The sequence below is a fragment of the Hibiscus syriacus genome, unplaced genomic scaffold (genome assembly GCF_006381635.1).
Source record: "Hibiscus syriacus cultivar Baekdansim isolate YM2019G1 unplaced genomic scaffold, ASM638163v2 tig00110332_pilon, whole genome shotgun sequence".
In the NCBI taxonomy this organism is placed as follows: domain Eukaryota; kingdom Viridiplantae; phylum Streptophyta; class Magnoliopsida; order Malvales; family Malvaceae; genus Hibiscus; species Hibiscus syriacus.
In genome coordinates, this window is record NW_024062688.1 from 6720844 (window position 1) to 6744102 (window position 23259).

The 23259-nt window shown below is 30.7% G+C and overlaps 1 protein-coding gene, 1 long non-coding RNA gene and 2 pseudogenes across 2 annotated transcripts; 2 read left to right on the forward strand and 2 right to left on the reverse strand.

Moving 5' to 3' along the window:
* Window positions 1-2954: 2954 nt before the first annotated feature.
* LOC120119607 lies at window positions 2955-19739 on the reverse strand. Its single transcript, XR_005515849.1, has 3 exons — window positions 19604-19739; window positions 3446-3450; window positions 2955-2966 (listed from the first exon to the last, which is right to left on the reverse strand). It is a non-coding gene; the product is annotated as an uncharacterized LOC120119607 (long non-coding RNA).
* On the reverse strand, window positions 8302-11564 carry LOC120119604 (annotated as a pseudogene).
* On the forward strand, window positions 19340-22183 carry LOC120119606 (annotated as a pseudogene).
* A 578-nt stretch (window positions 22184-22761) lies between these two features.
* LOC120119605 (VQ motif-containing protein 11-like) lies at window positions 22762-23250 on the forward strand. Its single transcript, XM_039139418.1, has one exon. The coding sequence runs from the start codon at window positions 22779-22781 to the stop codon at window positions 23199-23201; it is 423 nt and encodes a 140-aa protein (XP_038995349.1). The 5' UTR covers window positions 22762-22778; the 3' UTR covers window positions 23202-23250.
* Window positions 23251-23259: the final 9 nt, after the last annotated feature.

Genomic DNA, 23259 nt, shown 5'->3' on the forward strand with positions numbered 1-23259 from the left:
ACCCCGTTATCACTTGAAATTTTTGATATTTTATTTGTCTATTTAAGTTTTTTTAATAATATAAAATGATTATACAATAATATTAATTAAAATAATGATTATGGATAACACATATATATTATGCCGTTGTAATTTTTAAACTTGAAATCTCTTGAGAAAACAACACTCCTATTCACCCCTAAGATCATTCAATGTGTTTCGACTATTTAATTATTTTTAATAGTCTAGAGTAATTAAAATGTAGTATATGTTAAAGAATTTTTTTGACCAAGTAACAACATACACCCTATTAGTGACGGATCAAAAAATTTAGAAATAAGATTAAAAAAAATAGGTTTTTCTTTTTCAATATATTAGGTATGCAAAATTTCTTATTTTTTCTTCTACCTTTAATATATTGAACTATATTTATGATCTAATCTAAAATATTGGGTATGTATTTGGCTCCCTATGGGGCTATATGCATCCGCTCGTGCATCCTATAGATGTATCTGTTCGAACTCAAAATCTCTAAAAAAAATAACATTCTCTTATGTTATTAAAATTACTTAATAAATTACTATTTAATTGTTAAAATCTCATAAAATTGGATGAAAAAATAATTTTTGAAGTAGTATTGGATCATTAATGTCGGTCAGTGACATATGCGAACATCATCTTTGGTACCTAATAAATAAACACTGCAAATGAAAGAAAAAAAACGTAATTAAACTCGTGAAGTTTCCTTGCCGAAGCACTAGATGAATCCAACCCTCCCTCACCAAATCTCCAAAATTGGTCAACGTTCTTCTGTTGACACCTGGACCAAAACACCGCCACTTTAATATCTCCCATTCAAGGTTTTATTTTGTACCCCATTTTACATTACATCTCAATTTCAAGATTCATATCAAAATAATATGTGACATTTATACTTTTATATTATTAATAAGTTTATACGAACCAACTTTATAATCACACTAGATTAATCAAAATATATTATTTAAAATTCAAACTAAACACTTGGTATATCCTCCCCACAAACTTGAACTATGAAAAAAATTCTAACGTTCACTTAATTATATAACTAAGCATAAATAATATTTATTCAACGATTTAAGTAATTAAAAATATTATTCTTGAACTTATTAAATGACTCCGGTAATTAAAAAATGTTGTTTATAAATTTAAGTAATTGTATCTACTAATATGTGTACATGCATATTTTTTTAACAGTTCCTTTTTAGAAGAAGGAGAATAAAAATTTTACTCTCAATGGGTATTGAAATTTAATTTTTTTTAATAATCTATTTTAGAGATTATTGATGGAGTATATGTGTACGTAGGTTAAAAGAAATTGTACGTAGAATATTGTAGGGTTAAAAAAAAGAGATTTGGTAGGGAGGCGGCGATGAATGGAAAGCTATGGAGAAAGAGAAAGGTTTTAATAAATAAGAAATGTAGGATGGCAAATTTTGTGGGGGAGACGAGGCGATGTTTCGGTCAAGAGAAACCCGTGACCACAGCTGCTGTTTGCTCATTACCACCGCCCATTTTAACTCTCCTCTCTCTCTCTCTCTCTCTCTCTCTCTCTTCCTTTCTTTTATATCCCATTTAATATTTTCTTTTCTTAAATTCATATTTGGTATCCTACTTATTACTATCATATTATTTGATGTGACTATATAAATTTAAGGGTTAAGAACGCAAATGATCCTAATTATAAGGTATTATTTTATTAAGTTCATCGACTATTAAAAGTTATAAAATGGTTACCCAACTATTCATTATGTTATAGACTCATCTTTTCCGTTAAAAAAGTGATAGTTGTTTAAGCTGTATGTTAACATTATGATTGGAATATAATAGTCATTTGAGATTTTGGGATCAAATTTTAACATATCACATTCAACAAGTTAATGTTTAACTCAGAATATCATTATTTTTTTAACAAAAATGATGAATTTAGAACACAATGAATAGTAGAGTGACCATTTTTGTACCTTTTTAATAGTCGAGTGACTCAACAAAACAATATTATATGGTCGAATGATCATTTTGTAACTTTTAATAGTAGATAGAGTTAATAAAATAGTATCCGGAGACCATTTACCGTCTTTACCCTAAATTTAAATTCCAACACTTAAATATTACAAAATACATCTCATTTAGATCCCAAACAAGTTGCTAAAAACCTTAGAATAGATACAAATAATAAATAAAAGTAAAACATATATAAAATTTATTTTATATGATTCCTCTATTTTAATATTATTTTAAATTTAAGATATTATAATTTATGATTTTAAATATAAAATAGATATATTATATAAAATAAATCTTACACCATTTGTATATTAAATATAATTTTATCCTATATTAAATTGTCATTAAAGGATATTATACATATAAAATTATTTATTTTTATGATATTAAAATCTTATTAATTAATCTAGAAAGATAAAGTATAACGTCGAGAGTTTAAACCATGATTAGTCTATACCTGTACCTGTAACTGAATTAAAAAAAAGTTAACACAATTTGTTTATAGAAAAAGAAAAGCTTAGGTATGACAAATTATGAACACCTGTAGATTTGGAAGCATAAGAAGAAACACAATTCTATTACACTTAAAGGGTTTTGTCCTTTTTCTTTCCAAGTCAGTGGTCGGGAGTCCAGAAGGATCTCTTTGACATTCATTCGTGCAAAATTAAGTAATCAACAAACCCAGAAACAGAGAATTTTGAGTGACAGAGACTACTTCTTTCATCACCTAATCATTTAAGGCAACAGAATACAATAAACAAATATTTATAAAATGTTTTCTAATAAAGTTTTTATATTTTTATCATTTTAATCTGTTTTTAAATAAAAATAGAGATATTAAGTTATCCATTACTTGTCGATTTAATAAAAGTATACTATTAAAAATAGCCCTCGAGGTTTATTAAAATGATTATTCGGCTCTTATTATTTCTTTTACTCCTCTATGGATGGAAACAATATTCTTATATTAAAATGAATGCTATAAAAAGGAATAATGTGGAGTGGCCGAGTTCTCTGGGTCGTTCTAACAAGATTTGGTTACCAATTAATGTATGTGATTGGTCATCATATTACAATTAGGTGGTGTACTTTAACAAGAATGATGAAACTTTTGGCTTATTATTTTCACCCACTTCATTATAATAATATCATACTAGTCATCTCTTTGACCTGCTGCTACTTTTTTTATTATTAATTCAAATGAATGCAATTGAATCATATACTATATTTTAAAATTTTGGCCATCCTTTTCCATGCATGGGGTCCTTTCCATTTTAACCTCCTATTGGACACATTTTGAAGATATACAATTTAACATTTTCTTAAAACTAAATTTACATAAAGTAATTGAATTTTAATTTCTCGGGTTTCTTTTTCTAGGTGCTGGAAAGTTGTAGTGGTGCACCTTTGACTTCCAAACTTGTTCTTTCTTAGTTGATATTTTTTAAGAATAAACTACATATTTAGTCATCCAACCATACACTTTGGTTATGTTTTGATCACTAAACTATTTTTTCAAAATCACGTTTTGGTTTCATTTCAGTCACTCGCTATTAGAAAATGAACGATGAAAAAATATCATGTCATCACTGAAAAAATAAAAATGTCACTCTGCTAATTTTTTATCGATGGGTGACCAAAATGAAAATAAAATAGAATATCAGTGATGATATTAAAAACTTGAGCAGGTAGGCAGAAGAGATGTTAACATAAAGTAGACCCACAAACCGAAAGAACTGAATTCGCGCGAGTGACTCTTCTATAACTAGCAGCAGAAAGCGACCTAGAGCACCATCTTGGGAGTTTCCATTGCATTTTATCGATGAGAAAAATGCTAAAAATTGCATATAACTCTCTTATCAACTACCAACACCCCCATGTATTTCTCAAATTCAAAGACGGTCGTCAAATAATTTCAGTGGTAGAAGAGGAGGTTATTTATGGAGAGATAGAGAGAATATATGAGTTTTGTTACGGCTAACTTTATGACCCGAGTAATGACTGAACTGATTTTGGATGAGTTGTATCTTAGTTGCATTAGTCAATTCATGCGCAAAACACTACAGCAAAACTGCTATACAGCTGCGTTTTGAGAGTAAACGCCACTAACTTTAAACATATAACGTTGTTTCCATTCAAAATGCCGCAAAATGATAAATTTAGTGGTGTTTTTATACAAACGCCGCAATAGGGTTCATATTGATATTACCATGCCAATAATGATATCACCTTCATGATATCAATACCATCTGTCAATACTAATACCAAAACCATCTTCAAAGTTTGATTATTTTCCCTAGTATTGATATCAAGCCCTCAATATCGATTTTATGAATAATATCAATACATGTGAAGAATAGTGTCAATACTACTATTCTAACTTACCTAGATTTCTTCATACATTCAATTAGTACAATACTGCAAGCGCAACATCGATATTGATGTCCAAAAAATATCTTCTAAGACTAAAAATCCACTTCCAAATCCCTTCTATAGGTATCAATACATTTAATTGGTATTGATGCTTCATAAGGTTCCTATAGCATCATTTTGCACCTAAATATCTTATGTTAAACACTAAAATCAAACATTTCAAGTTAATATCATGCAACCCACATAAACATGCTTTCAAGCTATATTCTACCCCAAGGCATTATTTTTATGGATATCTTATTCCGATTTAGTCTCATATAATCTAAATTTCACTTAATTAATTGAAATTTGTCTCCAAAAACTTTTAATCCCGAATTTATGCTGTGACTTTTTTTTTTCATTTTTGCCTCTTAGTTTAAAGAGTGATCCCTAATTAGGGCTTAATCTAAACAAAATTAAATTAGGCTCAATAAGGATAAAAATGGATTGTTTTTTCTTTTTTAATAGAAACAATAATTTTCTCAATAGGGTGATCCTTAATTAGGGTTTATTCTAAACAAAATCCAAGACAATTATTATTCTTTCACTAATAGTAATTTTTTTGAAGTGTATGGCTGTTGGCACCACTTACAATGTGAAACGTCTCAAAACTATTAATCTTAGCTGCTCTTGAAAGTGAATAGCCATAGCAACCACTCAACACCTTGCATATCATTTATGTTAGAACAACGTTTTATGGTCGTTGAAGAATATAGAGGTGGAGTTGGTAGCATCATAATTACAAGTTAATGTAGGGCTCCAGCCCTTTAAAATTTCAGTCCAAGTGAAGCTAGTCACTGGTCAAACCACCTTATCAAGTTCTAACAACCACTGGGACTTGTCTCTGTTATGTAAGGCGAGGAAATCAAATTTTATGTTATTTAAAGACGTGGGCATAAAAATTCTCAAGTATTTATTAGTCTGGAAGGATTGATTAATTAATGAATACATTCTTTGTAAATATAATTGTTCGAACTCAAGATTTCTAAAAAGAACAACACTTCCTTTTATTACTAAAGTCATTCAGTAAGATAATATAATAAATATTAATGTTATTAAATGTAGTGGATATCGATTTCTTTTAAAAAAATCCAAGAATGGTATGTTATATAATAATTTATAATATCGAAATTTCAATAGTGTAAATAGAATAAATTAGATTAAAAAATTATCTTATAGTACTAAATCTAGATTAAGTAATCAATATATTACATGTTATTGTATTATGTAAATTGTGGTTAAAAGAAGTGTTATTTTCTGTTGAAGACTGAATTCGAGTGGATGCAAACGTAAAGTGTGTATGCATTATGAATAGTTAAAAGAATCATAAACGAATATTATCTTGTAATCACTCCTACTAATAAAATAAACATTGGAAAAATGAAACGGGAGAGGTGAAGAGAAAATGAAGAATTTGGCGATGGCATAAGAGAGACAAGGGAAAACACAGAACTGAGGATCTAAATCAGAATCAACAGACAGCCCAGTGGAGCAGCAGCGATGGAATTGAATGGAAGAGGTTGACCCCATAGTTTGACACTCTGACAGAATTGATTTCTTGTTGTAGAGCTGTAATTAAGAGGAAGTTTGTTGGGACTATGAAGTCATGGAGTTGTCAGTCTGTGAGTAAATAAGCAAACAAGGTATCTCGTGATTCATATATACCACACCGTTGACTTGTCCACAAGATGACAATCGGAATGCACTCACTTCAATTAGTCTGTCGTTTCTATTTTAAGAGCCTGGATCCTCTTTTGCTTCCCCACGGAGTAATATTCATCCTAAATTGTCGCCCTATCAATAAAATCATCAACGAATAAATAACCTCAAACAAAACAACGGATAGTATAATAGCGAACGTGGAAAGTTTCAAAAACTGCAATCAGGTTTTCCTATTTCCACTACTTTTGCTTTGGTAAGAAGATTTTTATATGTTGGAATCATTGTCTTCAAGTTTGTTTATTTTTATCATTTGCCACGATTCATTAAAGTGATGTAATCTCAATAAATGTTGTTGCAGATGTTTTTCATATGTTGGAATCAGAACTCGAGGGGTCTAATAGATATGGTGTCTAACGTAACGGGAATGGGCCAATCGGTTCTTATGTCGAATTTTGGGCCTTACATCTTCTTTCAACCCATGAAATTCTTACAATAAATTAAAAAATCTAAAATGTAGGAGATTTAAAAAAAAATTCCACACTCCCTTCTATCCATTCTTATTCATTCCCAAATCAAGGCCATGAAATTTACATATTCTAAGTACACAACTAAAGATAAATTGAGGGGCATGTGAGAGCAGTCACCCTAATAATTTAAAATTATCGTATATTTTAATTTTTTTATGTTTTTTATTGAAAAATCTATTTTTGCCTCCTAGAATTTTATAAGTCTATCTCTTTTATAAAATTTTAAAAGTTCACACATAACATAAAATTATACATCTATCCCGACAAACGACCCTTAATTCCATCCATATGCTTTGTGTTGGCCTCATCGTACCACAATGTTACGTACTGGATTTTGAGCAAGTTTTCTTTTATGTGAGGAAAATGAATTGCATGTTCCGAGATCATATTTACTCGTCATGGAACCATATGCATAAGATTAAGATTGAATCTATTGAAAAATATGATTCTGTTATGAGATAATATTGTAGTTATTGTTGTAGGGTCTAACCGTTAAGACAACGAGTCTATTATCATTTGATGGTAAAATTCACATGACACTAAAACTAACCTAAAGTATTATCAAGGACGATTCTAAAACTTTTTTTCTTCTTTCTTCCACGATCACTACCAGACTTTTCTTTAAAAAAAATTGTAAAACTTCAATTTTATTTATTTTTTATTTTTTAAGGGTAGTTTGTGCCTATTTATAAATGGAAGTATAGATATCACATGAACAATACAAATACTCTTAATTTAATTTATCTATATTTCTTTTGAGATTTAAAGAGACCGATACTTCAAGAATAATATCGATACTAGAGTGTAGAAATGAACTATTAAGATGTGAGGATTCATTCTAACACGACTCTAAGCATCCTGTCCCACCCACACTCAAGTCAATCTCTAAAGCAACAAGCACCATCAATACATCATTTGACATTATTTATAACCATTTACAACGTCAAATTCACAAAATACACATCAAACGTATATTTTGACTCATAAGAAGCTATATTTATGGTTTATATGCTATACACTAAAAACAAGAATGTGTTACCTTGGGAGAAAAAAACCAAAATAAGGTTCCTTAATCACCTCTTCAAGACTTCTCATTTCTCTTGTTCCTTCACTAAACAAACAAGCAATAAAATAAATTATGATACAATTAAAGAGTGGAGGGAAAGTAGAATATAAAACGAGTAACTCTCTAATCTTCTCAAATCCTCCATGAATACCCTAAAAGCTTAAATCTTTTGAAAATTCTTAACTTCTTCAAACCTTTATACGAAAATTCATCTCATTTTGAAGTTTGGGAGATGAGGATGATGATTCTTACCTTAAAAAAAAAACCAACACCAATGTTATAGGATGAATGTGAAAGAGAATGGGAGAGAAAGAAACAGAGCAAATATGGAGGGTATGGGTGTCGAGAAATGATCGAAGAAGAGAGAAACTGCTAGTTTTGATAGGGAAGAATTGCATGGTCAAGTTGTAGTTTCTTCGCTACAGAATTACCAACCCAATGGTAACTAAAATTGCTGTTTTCAGGCTTTTACAGCAAAAGCTTTTCACATTACATTAAATCATACATGTCGTGTCATTTACACTTACTGTTCAAGCGACTAACAAACATTTACAACATAAATTCTACTTTTAAAAAGCAAAAACCTTGAAAGGACCAGCTAAGGCGAGATTTGTGTAACAATCAGACATCAAATACAAATTTATTGCGAATCAATTTGAGTGTTTCTAATAATACAACATCAATATTATACACGCAAGCTTGTCTCTATACCACATAATCCAAATAGACTTTCATACACAAATTATCAAAGTTTGAATGAATGATTGTCTGATTCCCAATGCCGACAACCGAACCAAGACGAATTTTGTGCTGGTTGTTTCATTGCTCATCTACTCTCTTGCCTTCTTGCGTTTTTCTTTTACTGTCAAGGTCATTTTCGTACCGAAAACTAATTCCAAAATCTCACAGAAGAAAGATCAAAATCATGGTTTCCAAGGTGCCGGAGGTGGTGGCGGTGTGGGAAACATTGGTGGAACCGCAGAAAAAATGGTATTCTTGTCAATTCCTGTTGACTTGTCACCGGACAATGCCACAAGTGCAGCAACCAAACCTGCATTGCCCGCAAGAGTTGGCTCTGTGTAGTTGTAGTTGGTGCGAACGTCACGGAATCGATCATGCTTGTCCGGTCCAGTAACCATGGCTCCCACAAGTGTGTTCGGGTCGGGCTTTGTCGTATCCCTCCATTTCCATTTCCATCCCCCTTTACAGCTATATTTGAAATTATTCTTGGGGATAGATGCGCCTCTATGGTGAACATGCTTTGGGTAATGGTTACCGAAGCCCACAACATAGCTCATTTTCCGAGGAATTTTGCCAATAATATAATCAATCTGCCAAAATAACAGCCAGATGAACAAATTATGGGTCACCCTGCCCTAGAATGCCTTGGCATGACTTAGCCAGAAGAACAAACTACAACATACCTGGGTTTTGGCAAATTCACGCAGGACGTCAGATGAATAGAAATTGGGACCACAATACCATCCAGGTGTATCAGCAGCATCAAGATAATCACTGTATAGGGCGGCTAAGAAGGCTGCATTGACAACGTATTGCAGAGGTTGAGGCCTTCCATGGTTTAACTGAATCAAACCTCCTGCGTAAATGTCCAAAGTTGACGTGGTCACGGAAAAGAAACATAAGAGAAGGATATGTTTACCTTTAGTCCTATTAAAGCTAGTAAAAACTGGAAGGAATGAGCACATAATTATGCTGGTTTGATTATGAAATGTACTCAATATTTCCTCATATGGATACCCGGGACTCAAAAACAATCTCAACCGGCTCAGAAGCACCTAAAACACAAAACATCAGTTATATTAGCAATTAACATGGAAGCTATTTGTGGCAAGTAGAACATAGTTACTGCAAAAAAAAAATAAAAGGTCCATCATACAGTGGCAGAGTTGCTTCAAATAAAGTTGAAACTATACAATATATAAGATAAACAAGTTGTTATTAAATTAAAATGCAATATCAAATTATATTTAAACATATGGGAGAAAACTGGAAGAAACTTAGCAAATGCCTGAAAGAAAGATGATTGAATCAAGAAAATTCAACATTCCTCCCTAGAGTGCAGTGCATATTAATGATTTGAATAACATAGTGCTGTAAACAACACAAGCTAACCTAAAATACAAATTCCAAGCATATTTTTTCAGGAAAAAGTTTCTATATCAAATCATCAAAAATAGGGTGGATAGCAATACAAGAAACAAAACTAGAAATACAAGCAGGAGGGTTACCTGAGCACCAGCAAGCTTATTATCCCAGCTAAGAACACCATAATCTGGGCCACCCCAGAAAGCACCAGCATGCTTGGCAAGTTTAGGATGAGTAACTGAAGGTAGGACAGTTCCCAGTGGCATAGTATAGCCAGGCTCCACCCCAGACAAACTCATCCCAATAACTCGAGGAATTATAAAAGAGAGCGGGGTCAGAACCACCAGCACTATATCTGCCTCTTTGATCCCTAGCGAACTGAAAGAGTGTCCGGGCACCGTGGACAAACTTTTGAGAGTATGCCTTGTTGTCCTTGAAAACGATGGAAGCAGAAGCCGAAGCAGCAGCCATTTCAGCAGCAAGATCAGAGCAACTATGGCATTCATATACAGAACGTGGGTAATCAATGTCCTCAGGGCGCATCCAGCAATAATGATCATTCGGGGTACTACCTCCAGATGTATCTCCCACCCCGACCTGTGAATCGGTAAGTTAGCATATGAAATTGACAAAGGAATAAGAACAAAATAAGGAATAGCATTAGTTATATGGTCAATTGGTAATATGGTAGAAATAGTAAAATTATACCTGCGCTGCAATCCTGTCAATGGTATCAGCAGTATTGTTGAAGGTGTTAAGAAGATAATCAGTACCCCATTTGATAACCTCTTTAACATGATTGAGCTCACCGGCTGCTTCATATTTAGCACTGTACTCGATGACACTCCAGCTCAACATGGTCATTGCAAAAGATTTAGGAAAGTTGAACTTTATAGCATCCACCGACCAGATCTTTCATCAAAACGGACGGATCGGATTTTCCATCTTGGAGACATGAGTTCGGCCTCCACGACACGTTGTTATGCTTGGGCAGCTTCCCGGCTACAGTTGATCCATATGTATTAGAATATAAACAATTCAACAATAACACAACCAGTCTATCAAAAAAAATAAAATAACACAACCAGTAAAGTGTAGGTATTTAGTATTTACTGCTATTATTACGTTGTAAAAAACAACGTTGACTAGACTAGATCTCATGTGATGAATCTAATCAATACCCAATTTAGCAATGTAATCAACTAATCATGATACATTTCCAAATTCAGTTGTATGAAAAAGGATCATATATGAAGTTGAGTCCAGATAACATCAATTGGAAGTAAAAAAGGAAAGGGAGATGAAACGTACAACGCTGAGCATTGAAGAACATGAGCGCCTTATGAAGAGCAAGAGTGTAGTTATCGGGGGGAGGGTGGCGGTGGTGATGACGTGGAACCGTCTTGACGATGAGGGTGATGAATCCAGCAAGGAAGCCGGAGACGAGCAGGGTACCGACGGTCCACACAAAGATCATGCGGCTGACAATTATACATCCGAGATCAACGTACTTCTTCTTCTTCTTCTGCTCGCCGGGGCCAAGGAGCCAGCTTTGCTGGGTCTCATCCAAGGGGCGAGAGAGTGCAGCCCTGTCAAGGTCCTGCAGATTCCTGCTCCGGTCGTCGTCGGTGGCTGAATCAGTGGCGTTTATCTCCAGGGGACCTCCCCACAGATCTCTGCCGTACATGGTGGAGATTTAGGAGAATGGACGGCGGTGATGGACCGAGAATGCGGCAGCACCGACAGATCTGAAGCGCTGAGAGGATGAGGAAGGAGTGTGATAATGGAAACAAATGTGTTTAAGTAGGTGGTGGCCTTTGTTTACTGGTTCTCCCAAGTGGACTTCAATTACTCACTATTCACATATTCACTGTGTGGTTTTGGACGCTTACCTTGCTGTACTCAATCATCAACACCTCATTATTAATTTGGGTAAACAATACAAATAATCATCGACTATAGATGACTATTAAAACTTACAGATGTGTTATTCGATTATAAAATATTATTTTGTTAAATCTTTAATTATTAAAGTTATAAAATTGTCATTCAATTATTTGTGTGTTTTAAACTCATTATTTTATTAAAAAAATTGACAATTTTATGAATTTAGTGTTAATTTATTAACTGAGATATGATAAAATTATATTTTAATGATATCTATTGATATTATCGTTATTTTCAAACACTTATTAAACGATATAATATTTCAAGCATTGATTCGATGATATAATATAAATAAAAATTTAATTTATAAAATATAGGTCAAACGATTATATAATCAGATTTTATTACATCAAAGTCAACAGATTAATGTACAATTCAAAAGTCTGTCATTTTTAATGAAAATGACGAGTTTTTAACATGTGAATAACCGAGTGATCATTTTATAATTTTGACTAGTCGAGTGACTTGACAAAGCAACGTCCTATAATCGAAGAATCATTTTATATCTTTTAATGATTGAAAAACTCAACAAAATAACACCTGACAATAGGGGACCCATTTTGTATAGTTTACCCTATTAATGTTCTCTTTTATAACTTTAATTATTTAAAAAAAATCTTATGGAAGACAAAAAAAAAAACTAAGTCTGATCCATCAAATTATTTAATGAAATAAAAGTATTTATTTAATTCACAAATATTTAAATTCCATAAATAATAAAATAATATGTATTCTCCCAAACATATTAAAAATAAAACTAACTACAAAAATGGTCCTTTTGTAATCGAATAAATTTGCATTATGAGAGAGTCATAATAAAATAAAATCAAAAGGTCAATAGCATCTTATAAAAAACCACATCGAATTAAACTATTCTAAATAAAAAAAAAGTAAACTTTTTCTATTAATTAATATTATTATTTTTAACAAATTTGACTAATAATAAAATTGATGAATTAATTTTTTATTTAGTCATCGGTACTTAATTTATTAATTGATTAAATCAAATCAAGTATTGTATAAGTTTTATTTATTATAGTGATTTTCTTAATTTAGTTTGTTGTATTTATTATGTTAGGATTTAAATGGTTTTTCTTATCAACTCTAATATCTTATCTTATTAGATCAATTAGTTAGTAAAATTTAATTAACTTTATTTGTTCATGAATATTTAATTGATATTTTTTATAAATTAGTCGATATACTTATTAATTAAGTGTATAAATACTCAACATTAATTTATGAATTTTCTGCAACTTATTTTGATCAAAGTATTTACAATATTATTTTGTTCTCTTTTGATGAATCGAATTTATGTTTCATAATATTTTTTTATAAAATTATTACTATTATATCTATAAAAACGTATCCTTATAATGGGCTAGAACGTTTAATTCTTAAATAATTCACAATCTATTAGTACTCTATAAAATTTACTTAATTTGCTCTTTGAAAATTGGATTATAAAGAAGTAAGAAGTCATAAGGTACAATACATAACAACATACAATCAAATAATAAAAGGTTTATATCATAAATGAGTACCTAAAGTGTATTATTTTTTTTCATTTAAGTACTTAAAGTATTTTTTGTCAAAATAAATATTTAAATTTATCTTTTTGGTCAAAATAGATACCTGAAGTATTAAAATTTTCATCTAAGTACCTAAAATATTGTTTAATTAATATTACATGTCAACTATTTTAGAACTTTGATGAAAAAAACTAAATACTTTAGGTACATATTTTGACCAAAAATATAAGTTTAGATATATCTTTTGATCAAAAAAATGCTTTAGGTACTTATTTATAATATAAGCCTAATAAAAATATAAACAATATATATTAGGGTAAAGTATACAAATGGTCCCCGACTATAGGCTACTGCTTTATTGAGTTCCTATACTATTAAAAGTTACAAAATGGTCACCGACTATTTATTATGTTCCAAATTTGTCATTTTTTGTTAAAAAATTAGCGGTTGTTTATGCCGGATGTTAATATGATGACTGAGATACGATGGTCGTTTGAGATTCTAGGATAATATTTTATCATATCACAGTCAACAAGTTAAAATTTTTTGTATATATATTTTTTTGTGATTTTAAATTTTATGATACTCTAATCATCGAAAAATTTAAATTGTTTTTGAGATGTTACAAAAACACTAAACCAACGAAATTATCACCAATAAAATAACTAGTCATATTTCTACAAAAGGTTAAATAGTAGTATCATATATGTTAACAATCTTAAAAACAGATGGTTAATAACTCTCAGTGTCTATAGATAGATGCGAAATATTACAAATGAATGTAATTACCATACATGAGAATTCATCAAGTGATCTCATTGGTTAAAATAAGTGTTTTTCTATCTTTAGAGGTTTTAGATTCTAGCAGTTGTGTCTGTAAGACGTGTGTATAGTAAAAAATTATGAATATATACTACCTTGCGATATGAAAAAAAGTAATTATACATGAGAAACATATTAAAATTAAATGAAAAATAAAATTTAAAGTATGACCAAGTTTAGAGCTCAGTATTCTCATGTCACGCATAATATAATTTTTATTATGAATAATATTTTTAAATAAATGAAGTGCACAAATTTAGATCTAGACTAAATTCATCGTCTATGGATAAATACAAAAAAATACCAAAATAGTTTTTCGTTAAAAAAAAGTTGTCAACACCAATCAATTTACCTCGGTCCTTAAAGAGGTGATTATATATTATTGAAAGTTTTGGGTTCGAGCATAAGTGATTGTAAGACATTTGAACGTCCATTGTCAAATGATTAAGAGTCTCTAGAACATATACTATCACTTGTAATCACTTTAAATTAAAAAAATTGTCAATAATTTTTAAAATAAATGGTTAAAAGCTTTCAGTATTAATAGATAGATGAGAAATGTTACAAATGAATGTAGTTATACATAAGAACCCATCAAATGGTCTCAATAGTTAAATAGTGTTTTTTCTAGAGGTTATAGTTTTGAGCATTTGTGTCTATAGGATGTGTGTGTTGTCAATAATTAAGAAAGATTATGAATGTATATTATCTTACAATCACTACACATTATTAAAAAAATATAGTTACACACGAGAAGCAAACTAAAATTAACTGAAAAAAATTAAATATGACCATATCTAGAATTCGTTATTATGATGTCACGCACAATATAACTTTTATCAAGAAAAAAAATCTATGAATAAATAAGTGTAATAACTTTTTTAGTTTAACCATTGATATATGATACATTAATCGATTATTTCTGATCAAATTTTATAGAGATTCATTATAATAAGGACGAGTTTACTAACCCAATTTACCCAATTCTTAAATTTTAGAATTCGAGCTCCATTTTTTTGAATTTTTTTATAAATTTATTCTCTCTCGTATAAAATATTGTAAAATTAACCGCAACAAGAACACTAGTTTGGTCGAGGCTAGTCTATGGGGAGTCGTGTATTTCAAGGGCAATTTCCAAAGATTGGTACAAGAACACTAATTATACTATTAATGTTCGTATGAATGAATTAAATAATAATTCATCGTCATGAAATCTTAACCATTATCTAATTCATGAATGATGCATAAAGTTAATCCATAAAATACTAGTATAGCTGGTACGACCCTTGGTGTTTTCAATAAAGTTTTGTTCTCTTGTGTAGGATAAGGTAAGGGCTGTCAAACGACACCCCACAAATTCTTTTTTTAAATAGTTTCTAACATAAATTTTATATTATATAATTAAATAAATGATACCATTTTAAAAAATATTTTGACTCTAAAAAAATCAATAGTATTATATCAATATTAGTCTCTAATATATTCAAATGATCATTTTGGTCTTTATTCCTTTTTAGAATAATTTGACCTCTAATGTTTTATTTTAGGACAAAAGAATATCTTTATGTATGGAAATAGTTAGTTAACAAAAGGTTAACACTCTAATAGAGGGACCTTTTTATCTTTAAATGAAATGTTGAGGGCCAAAATACTCTAGAAAAAATGATAAGAACTAAAATGACTATTTGGTCAAATGTTATAGAATATTTTGCCTTGAAATGAAATATTAAGGCTAAATACTCAAAAAAATATAGAAAGCAAATGATAATTTGATTATTTTAATAAACATTGAGGGTTAAGTTTGGTATTATACCCAAAGAAATAGACCCCAACTTTTTAAAGCACCTTATATGATTTTATTTAAATATCATAATTCAAAATAATAACATCGTAATTTAACTAAGGCCTAAAGTCACTTCATTCTTTTTATACAAGTACTTTGTTAATGTATTGATTTTAGAGCAGCATTTTACATCCCATAATGAGACTTTTAATCGTGTTTAAAAGAGTAGGTGAATAATCACTTTTTAAATTTAACTTCTTAACATAAAATAAATTGTTTAGAAATATTTTTATATAGACACGGTAAAATTTTAAGGTGAACACACATATCTATTCAAAGAAAAAAATTTAAATTTTAAATAGAAAGTTTCAGGGTGGACACGTACCCACCCTAACACCAATGTACATTCACCATTGTTTATTTATTGGATAAAATACATTATTCTCTATTAAACTTTATTCTTTATCCTATTTTCCTCACTGTATTTTTATGTTTTCAATTTATTTATTAAACTTTTAAATTACTCATGTTTTGGTTATTTTGAATTATTTTATTATTATTATTTTGATACGATGTGACATATTTTATTATTTGTTTAAAATCATTTTTATATTAAATAATAATAAAAATGTCACTTCATAACAAAATAATAATAAATTAATGCAAAATGATCAAAACAAAAATAATTCGAAAGTTTAGTAAGTAAATTAGAAAAATTAAAAGTACGAGTAAAATACGAAAGAGAGTAAAATTTAATGAAAAATAGCGTAATTTACCTTTATGTATTTTATAGGCACATCGCCTGTCTACTTGTGAAAGCTACCATATAATATTAATTCATTTTGAATCTTTCACTTAATATGTCTTATTAAGAATTAAATAGATAGATAAATAAGAAAAGAATGAAAGTTTTAATGTTAAGTTGGCAAACGACCAACACCAAACCAAAGATATTCTTCTTCTTTATTTTTCTTATCAACAATGGATGCAAGCGGCAGCCGTTCATCAATGATTCTTTAATTATTAAAATTTAACAAGTTTCTTACCTTAAGAATTTAAGATTTCTAAAAAATTTCAATCACTTAAAAATTAAATCCTAAATGTAATAATAACCTTACTTTAATCATTGAAATTACTTATTTCATATAGAGAGTTTAATCGAGTACTATGAAAATTTTAATGTAGGTAAAGAAATTATGTGAAATAATGCATAACATTATACATTCATTTATAATATACTTAAATGGAAGGCTAATATAAAATTATTAAATAATACCCTCAAACTTTCTCAAACAAAATTATTGCAACTCCTGTATTTTTTTTTTACTTTTAAACTAAAAAAATTAATTTGACATTTTAACTAACGAAATCAAAGGTTGATCTTTACTATGATAACACGATAGTTCATGATGATGATGTAACAATCCATGATATTGATGTGGTGATCTATGTCTCTGACGTAACAATCTACATTGGAGGATGACATGATAAAAAGATCAAATTAACTTTTTTGGTCGAATTTGATGATCAAAATGATATTTTAGAAAGTTCGATGGCATGTCTAGATTTTTTTAAAAATATTTTTAAATTTAAAATATAAAAATATTCAAAAAATTAAATATAAAAATACTAAAAAAATTAAAATGTAATTACTAACAATATAATATACTAAAAGCACTATTAAAAAGTAAAAATATATCACAATTATAAAAGTATCAATTATTAAAAAATAAAATTTAAAAAATATATTACACTTACTATATATATAACATATAGACAAGAAACTAAATTAATCATATTCATATAATCGAATTAACAAAGCCATTATACTTTTAATTTCATGTATATATATATATCAACCGCCACTAAAAATATCATACACTTTTGTATCATACAAGTACACAGACTAAACATGATTTTATTATAACATATTTATATCGTCAACACTTATATAAAATATTCTATTAGATTATTCGAGACTTACAGATTTTGCATCTAAATATAGTTAAAAAGCATCATAAATTATTCATATCAATACACATATCCAATCATATTTTGTACAATTTTTAAGCGTCCTTTTATACACTAACTTATGATGTGAAGGGCTTTCGAATGACCATTAGGATTATTCATAGTATGATTAGATGTGTGTATTGATGCGAATAATCTAAGATATTTTTTTAATAATATTTAGATATAAAATTTGTAATCTCAATTAATCTAATAATAATACTTTATATAATTATTATTGATATATTTGTATGGTGATACAAATATATTTGGCATTCATGTATGTATGATATAAGAAGGCACGACATCCATAATATGAAATTAAAATCATATTGAATTTGTTAGTTTAACTATGTTAATATGATTATTTTTCTTTTGTGACTATATTATATAAATATATATTATTATGCATAATATATTTTTTTAAAATTTTATTTTTAATAATTTTTTAGTTTTACAAGTTTTTAATATTGTTTAGTAATTTAATTTTCTAAAATTTTAGATTTAAAATAATTTTATTTAAAAAATAAATAAGTATTCAAATTTTTTAACAAAAAAAATTATCTTCAAATTAAAAAAATTTAATTTTTCCTTTCATCATATCATCATCGATCGTAAATTGATACATCAATACCTTCAACCATTACGTCAACGAATTACTACATTAGTATCATAATGATCGTTGTTTAATTTTATTAATAAAAATTAATAATATTTTTAAATTAAAAACACATTAAATATAAAAATTTAAAATTAATATATATTTTTTAAAAATTGAATACTTTAAATATCATTAAATTTTAAATTTAATAACTTGATGATACATAATCATGGCAAGTTGAAGAAGACGGCACCACGTGGCCTCCGTGACCCTAAAGGGATGACCGTGTTGTCTACACTATCTTGTCATTAAAGTCAACGACACGTGTCATCTCGTCTTTCTTTGAATTATTCACTCCTAGTCATACTTTGAAATTTCCGCCTAAAAGTCGGAATTATCTCTTTTGTCATTTTTATACTAAATTGTTATTTATTTGTTACTTTGCGTAAAGTATAAATTTAATTAATATTTTTAAATTGATTATTTAATTATTATAATTAATTATATTAGTTTATACCAAGATTAGAATTAGTAAATTAAAATATTGGGACTACACACAGATCGATGACATAATTTAAAAATAATCAATATGATAAAAGATTAATGAGCTTTTTCTAATGATTCTCAATTCAGCATGTACTCGACTGAAAGGACAAAATATAAAAAGAAAAATATTAATAAGATGTAATGGTAAATTTATTTTCTGTAAATTGTTTTTAATGGCATTTTTCTATTTTAGGTTTTTTTTTAATAATTTTTATCTTACTTTTTGTAATTAATAGTATATTCGTTGTGATAAATAAAATCTAAAAAGGATCCCAGAAAAATGGAAGTAAACGAAAGAAGAATCCGTTAAACCCAAAAATAGAGTATAGAAGGCAACATATTGCAAATCTGATTATGAAATTAGTATTGAATTCACTGCCATAATCGATTTGAGGTTTATCCTGAATTATGATTTCCTTTCTTGTTGTATTTGAAAGATGTTTGGATAAACTTTCGGCCACATTCCCGAGAAAATAAGGAAATAATTTCCGAGAAAAATAAACAATAACCCACGGCCATCCCAATGTATAAAAGCCACCCATCTTTCTTGCTTCTCTTTGTTACTAATCTCTGCATCTAAGTTGACAAACAACCGAGAAGAACAAAAATGGCGGGAGAAATTTACATCGACTCAATCGACCAGGGCACCACCAGCACTTGGTTCTTAATCTATGACAAATCTGCTCGAGTCATCGGTTCCCACCAGATCGAGTTCACTCTGTTCTACCCTGAAGCCGGGTACTCCTTTCAAAACTCGATTCCTAATCAATTTGTTTATTGGAATTTGTTGATATGTTTATTGACGTTTCTTTTTTTTTTCGGGGACTTTGGTGGGGGATGTTAGATGGGTGGAGCATGATCCGATGGAGATATTGGAGAGCGTGAGGTCGTGCATCACAAAGGCACTAGACAAGGCTACTGCTGATGGACACAATGTTGACAGTGGACTCAAAGCAATTGGATTGACCAATCAAAGAGAAACCACTGTTGTTTGGAGCAAATCTACTGGTTGTCCTCTCTATAACGCCATCGTTTGGATGGATGTTCGTACCAGTTCCATTTGCAGGTATTCCTTTTCTTTCATCAATCTCATTCTCCAGTTTTTTCTGTTTGTTTAGGGAGTGAACTTAAAAAAATTAGAAAGCTAACTTATAAAATTTTAAAGAGGGAACTTAAAATTTTTAGGGATGAAAACAGATTATGAATAGAAAATACAGACAAAATTTAAAATATAGAAGAATTTGAAAATTTCAAGAGTTACTGCCCCCGCTCAGCCCATCCCTGCTTATTCTATTTTCATCTTGATTTTCTTCCGTCTTTGATTTTGCTTAGGTTTTGTTTTGAGTTGGTTGTTAAAGTATTGGATTATTGATAGTTTTCAGTCATGAGCGAGAAAAGCTTTTCATACATGGAATTGGTTTGATTTATATGCCCTTGGTTTCTGTAATCATGAATTCCTTTAGTTTTGATGTCAATAGCCTAGTTTGAGTTCTATGTAATTGATGTTTGTGTTGATCTTAATATTAGGAAATTGGAGAAAGAACTACCAGGAGGGAGAACTCATTTTGTGGAATCATGTGGTTTGCCTTTAAGCACTTACTTTAGTGCAGTGAAGCTGCTATGGTTGATGGAGAACAAGGTGGAGGTTAAAGCTTCTATTGAAAAAGGGGATGCCTTGTTTGGTACTATAGACACATGGTTAATCTGGAACTTAACCGGCGGTGTAAACGGCGGATTACATGTCACTGATGTCTCTAACGCATAGCGTACTATGCTCATGAAGCTCAAAACCCTTGATTGGGACAAAACCACATTGAAAATTCTTGGAATACCAGCTGAAATTCTTCCAAAAATTGTAAGTAATGCTGAGGTCATTGGTAAAATCAGCAAAGGGTGGCCTGTTTTTGATGTTCCTATTGCCGGATGTCTTGGTGATCAGCATGCTGCAATGGTTGGTCAAGCTTGCCTAAAGGGTGAGGCCAAAAGCACTTATGGAACTGGTGCCTTTATCATGCTCAACACAGGCAATGAGCCTGTTAAGTCAAATCATGGACTACTAACCACGCTTGCATTCAAGCTCGGTCCAAATGCACCGACCAACTATGCTTTGGAGGGATCTATTGCCATTGCTGGAGCTGCAGTTCAGTGGCTAAGAGACGGTCTTGGAATAATTTCCTCTGCAAGTGAGATTGAATCGTTGGCCTCGAATGTCAATTCCACGGGAGGAGTTTACTTTGTCCCTGCTTTTAATGGGTTGTTTGCTCCATGGTGGCGAGATGATGCTCGTGGAGTTTGCATCGGAATCACGAGGTTTACAAGCAAGTCTCACATTGCTCGTGCGGTGCTTGAAAGCATGTGTTTTCAAGCGAAAGATGTATTGGATTCAATGCACAAAGATGCAGGGGAGAAGGGTGAGGTTAAGACTGAAAAGGGAGAGTTCTTGCTTAGGGTTGATGGCGGTGGTACTGTCAACAACCTCTTGATGCAAATTCAGGTTAGGGCCCTATTCTTTTCCTGTTGTTTTTTATTTTCCTTTTCACTAGCTATTTTTTTTATTGCTTGTTGCTGTCAATGAATTTTAAGCATTCCAGTTAGGCCTGCGAATTTCATATTGACATTGTAAGCATTCAACCTGGACCATGACACAGGTTCTTGATGCATCGTTTACACAATTTGGCTCAGTACTTTTTCTTAGAATCTCAGCTGCCTTGCAATGCATACCTCTGTGTGTAGAAAATCGAAGAGACTATCTAAACCATTCATGCTCTCTTCATCCAATCATCCGATTTTGTGTTCTAATCGTGGTTGATCGCAGGCTGACTTGTTGGGAAGCCCCGTGGTGAGGCCAGCTGACATAGAAACAACTGCTCTCGGTGCTGCATATGCTGCTGGAATAGCTGTCGGAGTGTGGAAAGAAGACGAACTCTTTGCTTCGGGGCATAAGCTCAACGCCTCAACCACATTCTCCCCCACATTAAGCGAAGAAAAGAGGAAGAAGAAGGTGGATTCTTGGTGCAAAGCTGTTGAAAGAACATTCGGTTTTGCCGATCTCGAAAGTTGATACATCAACACTTGGTTCTGTTTTTCAACTTCCTGGTAACATTGTCATATTCTCCGTAGATTTTCTTTTTAATTTACAGACAAGAATACTATGGCTTTGCATGTCAATGAATAAATTATAATAAAATGATGAATGTAATACTGTTGTAGTCATTGCTTTACTTCAATGATTTTCTTTTTAACATAACTCATTATAACTCTTCCTAAAATCAAAAAGTGGTATTAATAGACTTTGTTCGATGACTCGTTTATACCATCAAATTTTTTGATTTATCAATTACGAGATTGGACTTTAATTTTACGTTCAATTACGTTACTCTACCGTTAAATCAATAACGAGAGTATGTCATTACTAATAATTTCTAACGTAATTGTAACACTAAAATGATGTTGTTTTGATATTTTATATAAAAATAAATTTTATAATTTATTGGTTAAATAAATAATGTATTATAATATTAATTAATAATCATTCAAAATTCTAAAAAATGATTATTTTGTGAAGAATTCAAAGGGAAGAGTTGAAAATGAAGTAGGAAAACAACTAATAAAATTGACATTTTGGATGCGTACAGCAATAATAGTGTATTCCCTCTGCATAAAAGCAGTGTCCATGAAGCTTTATAAACCCTATAAAAAGAAGTCCCTATAAGGCTATAACAGAACCACCATCTCTTCAATGGCTTCCTCTTCAAAAACCACCACCTTAGTCCAAGCCGACCCTTCAACTTTCCGCACCATCGTCCAGCACCTCACCGGCGCCGAGAAGCCCGTTTTCAGCCTCCACGAACGTCGACGAGCCCTCAACAAGCTTCAAATCAACCCCAACACCAATGGAAAGATGGATTCCCTCTCCCCGTGTGCCGGACAAAGAAGGTCGTTGGTTTCATCACCCGTTTCCACGTTGGATTTCTTTCCCCTCCTCCTCAGCCCACCGTCGAACGCCAAGCCAACGAGGTCCACACTCGAAGAAGAAGAAGAAGAGGAAAAGAGAGGGTTTTATTTGCATAATCAAAGTGGTCCACTGACGCTTCGGCGAGGAGCTGAACCAGAGTTGTTGCATTTGTTTCCTCTACATTCTCCCAGGGAAAACATCCAGTGATCATGATTTGTTTTGTTTTGTTTCATCTTTTTATCAGAGATCTGTTCACCGCCATCGA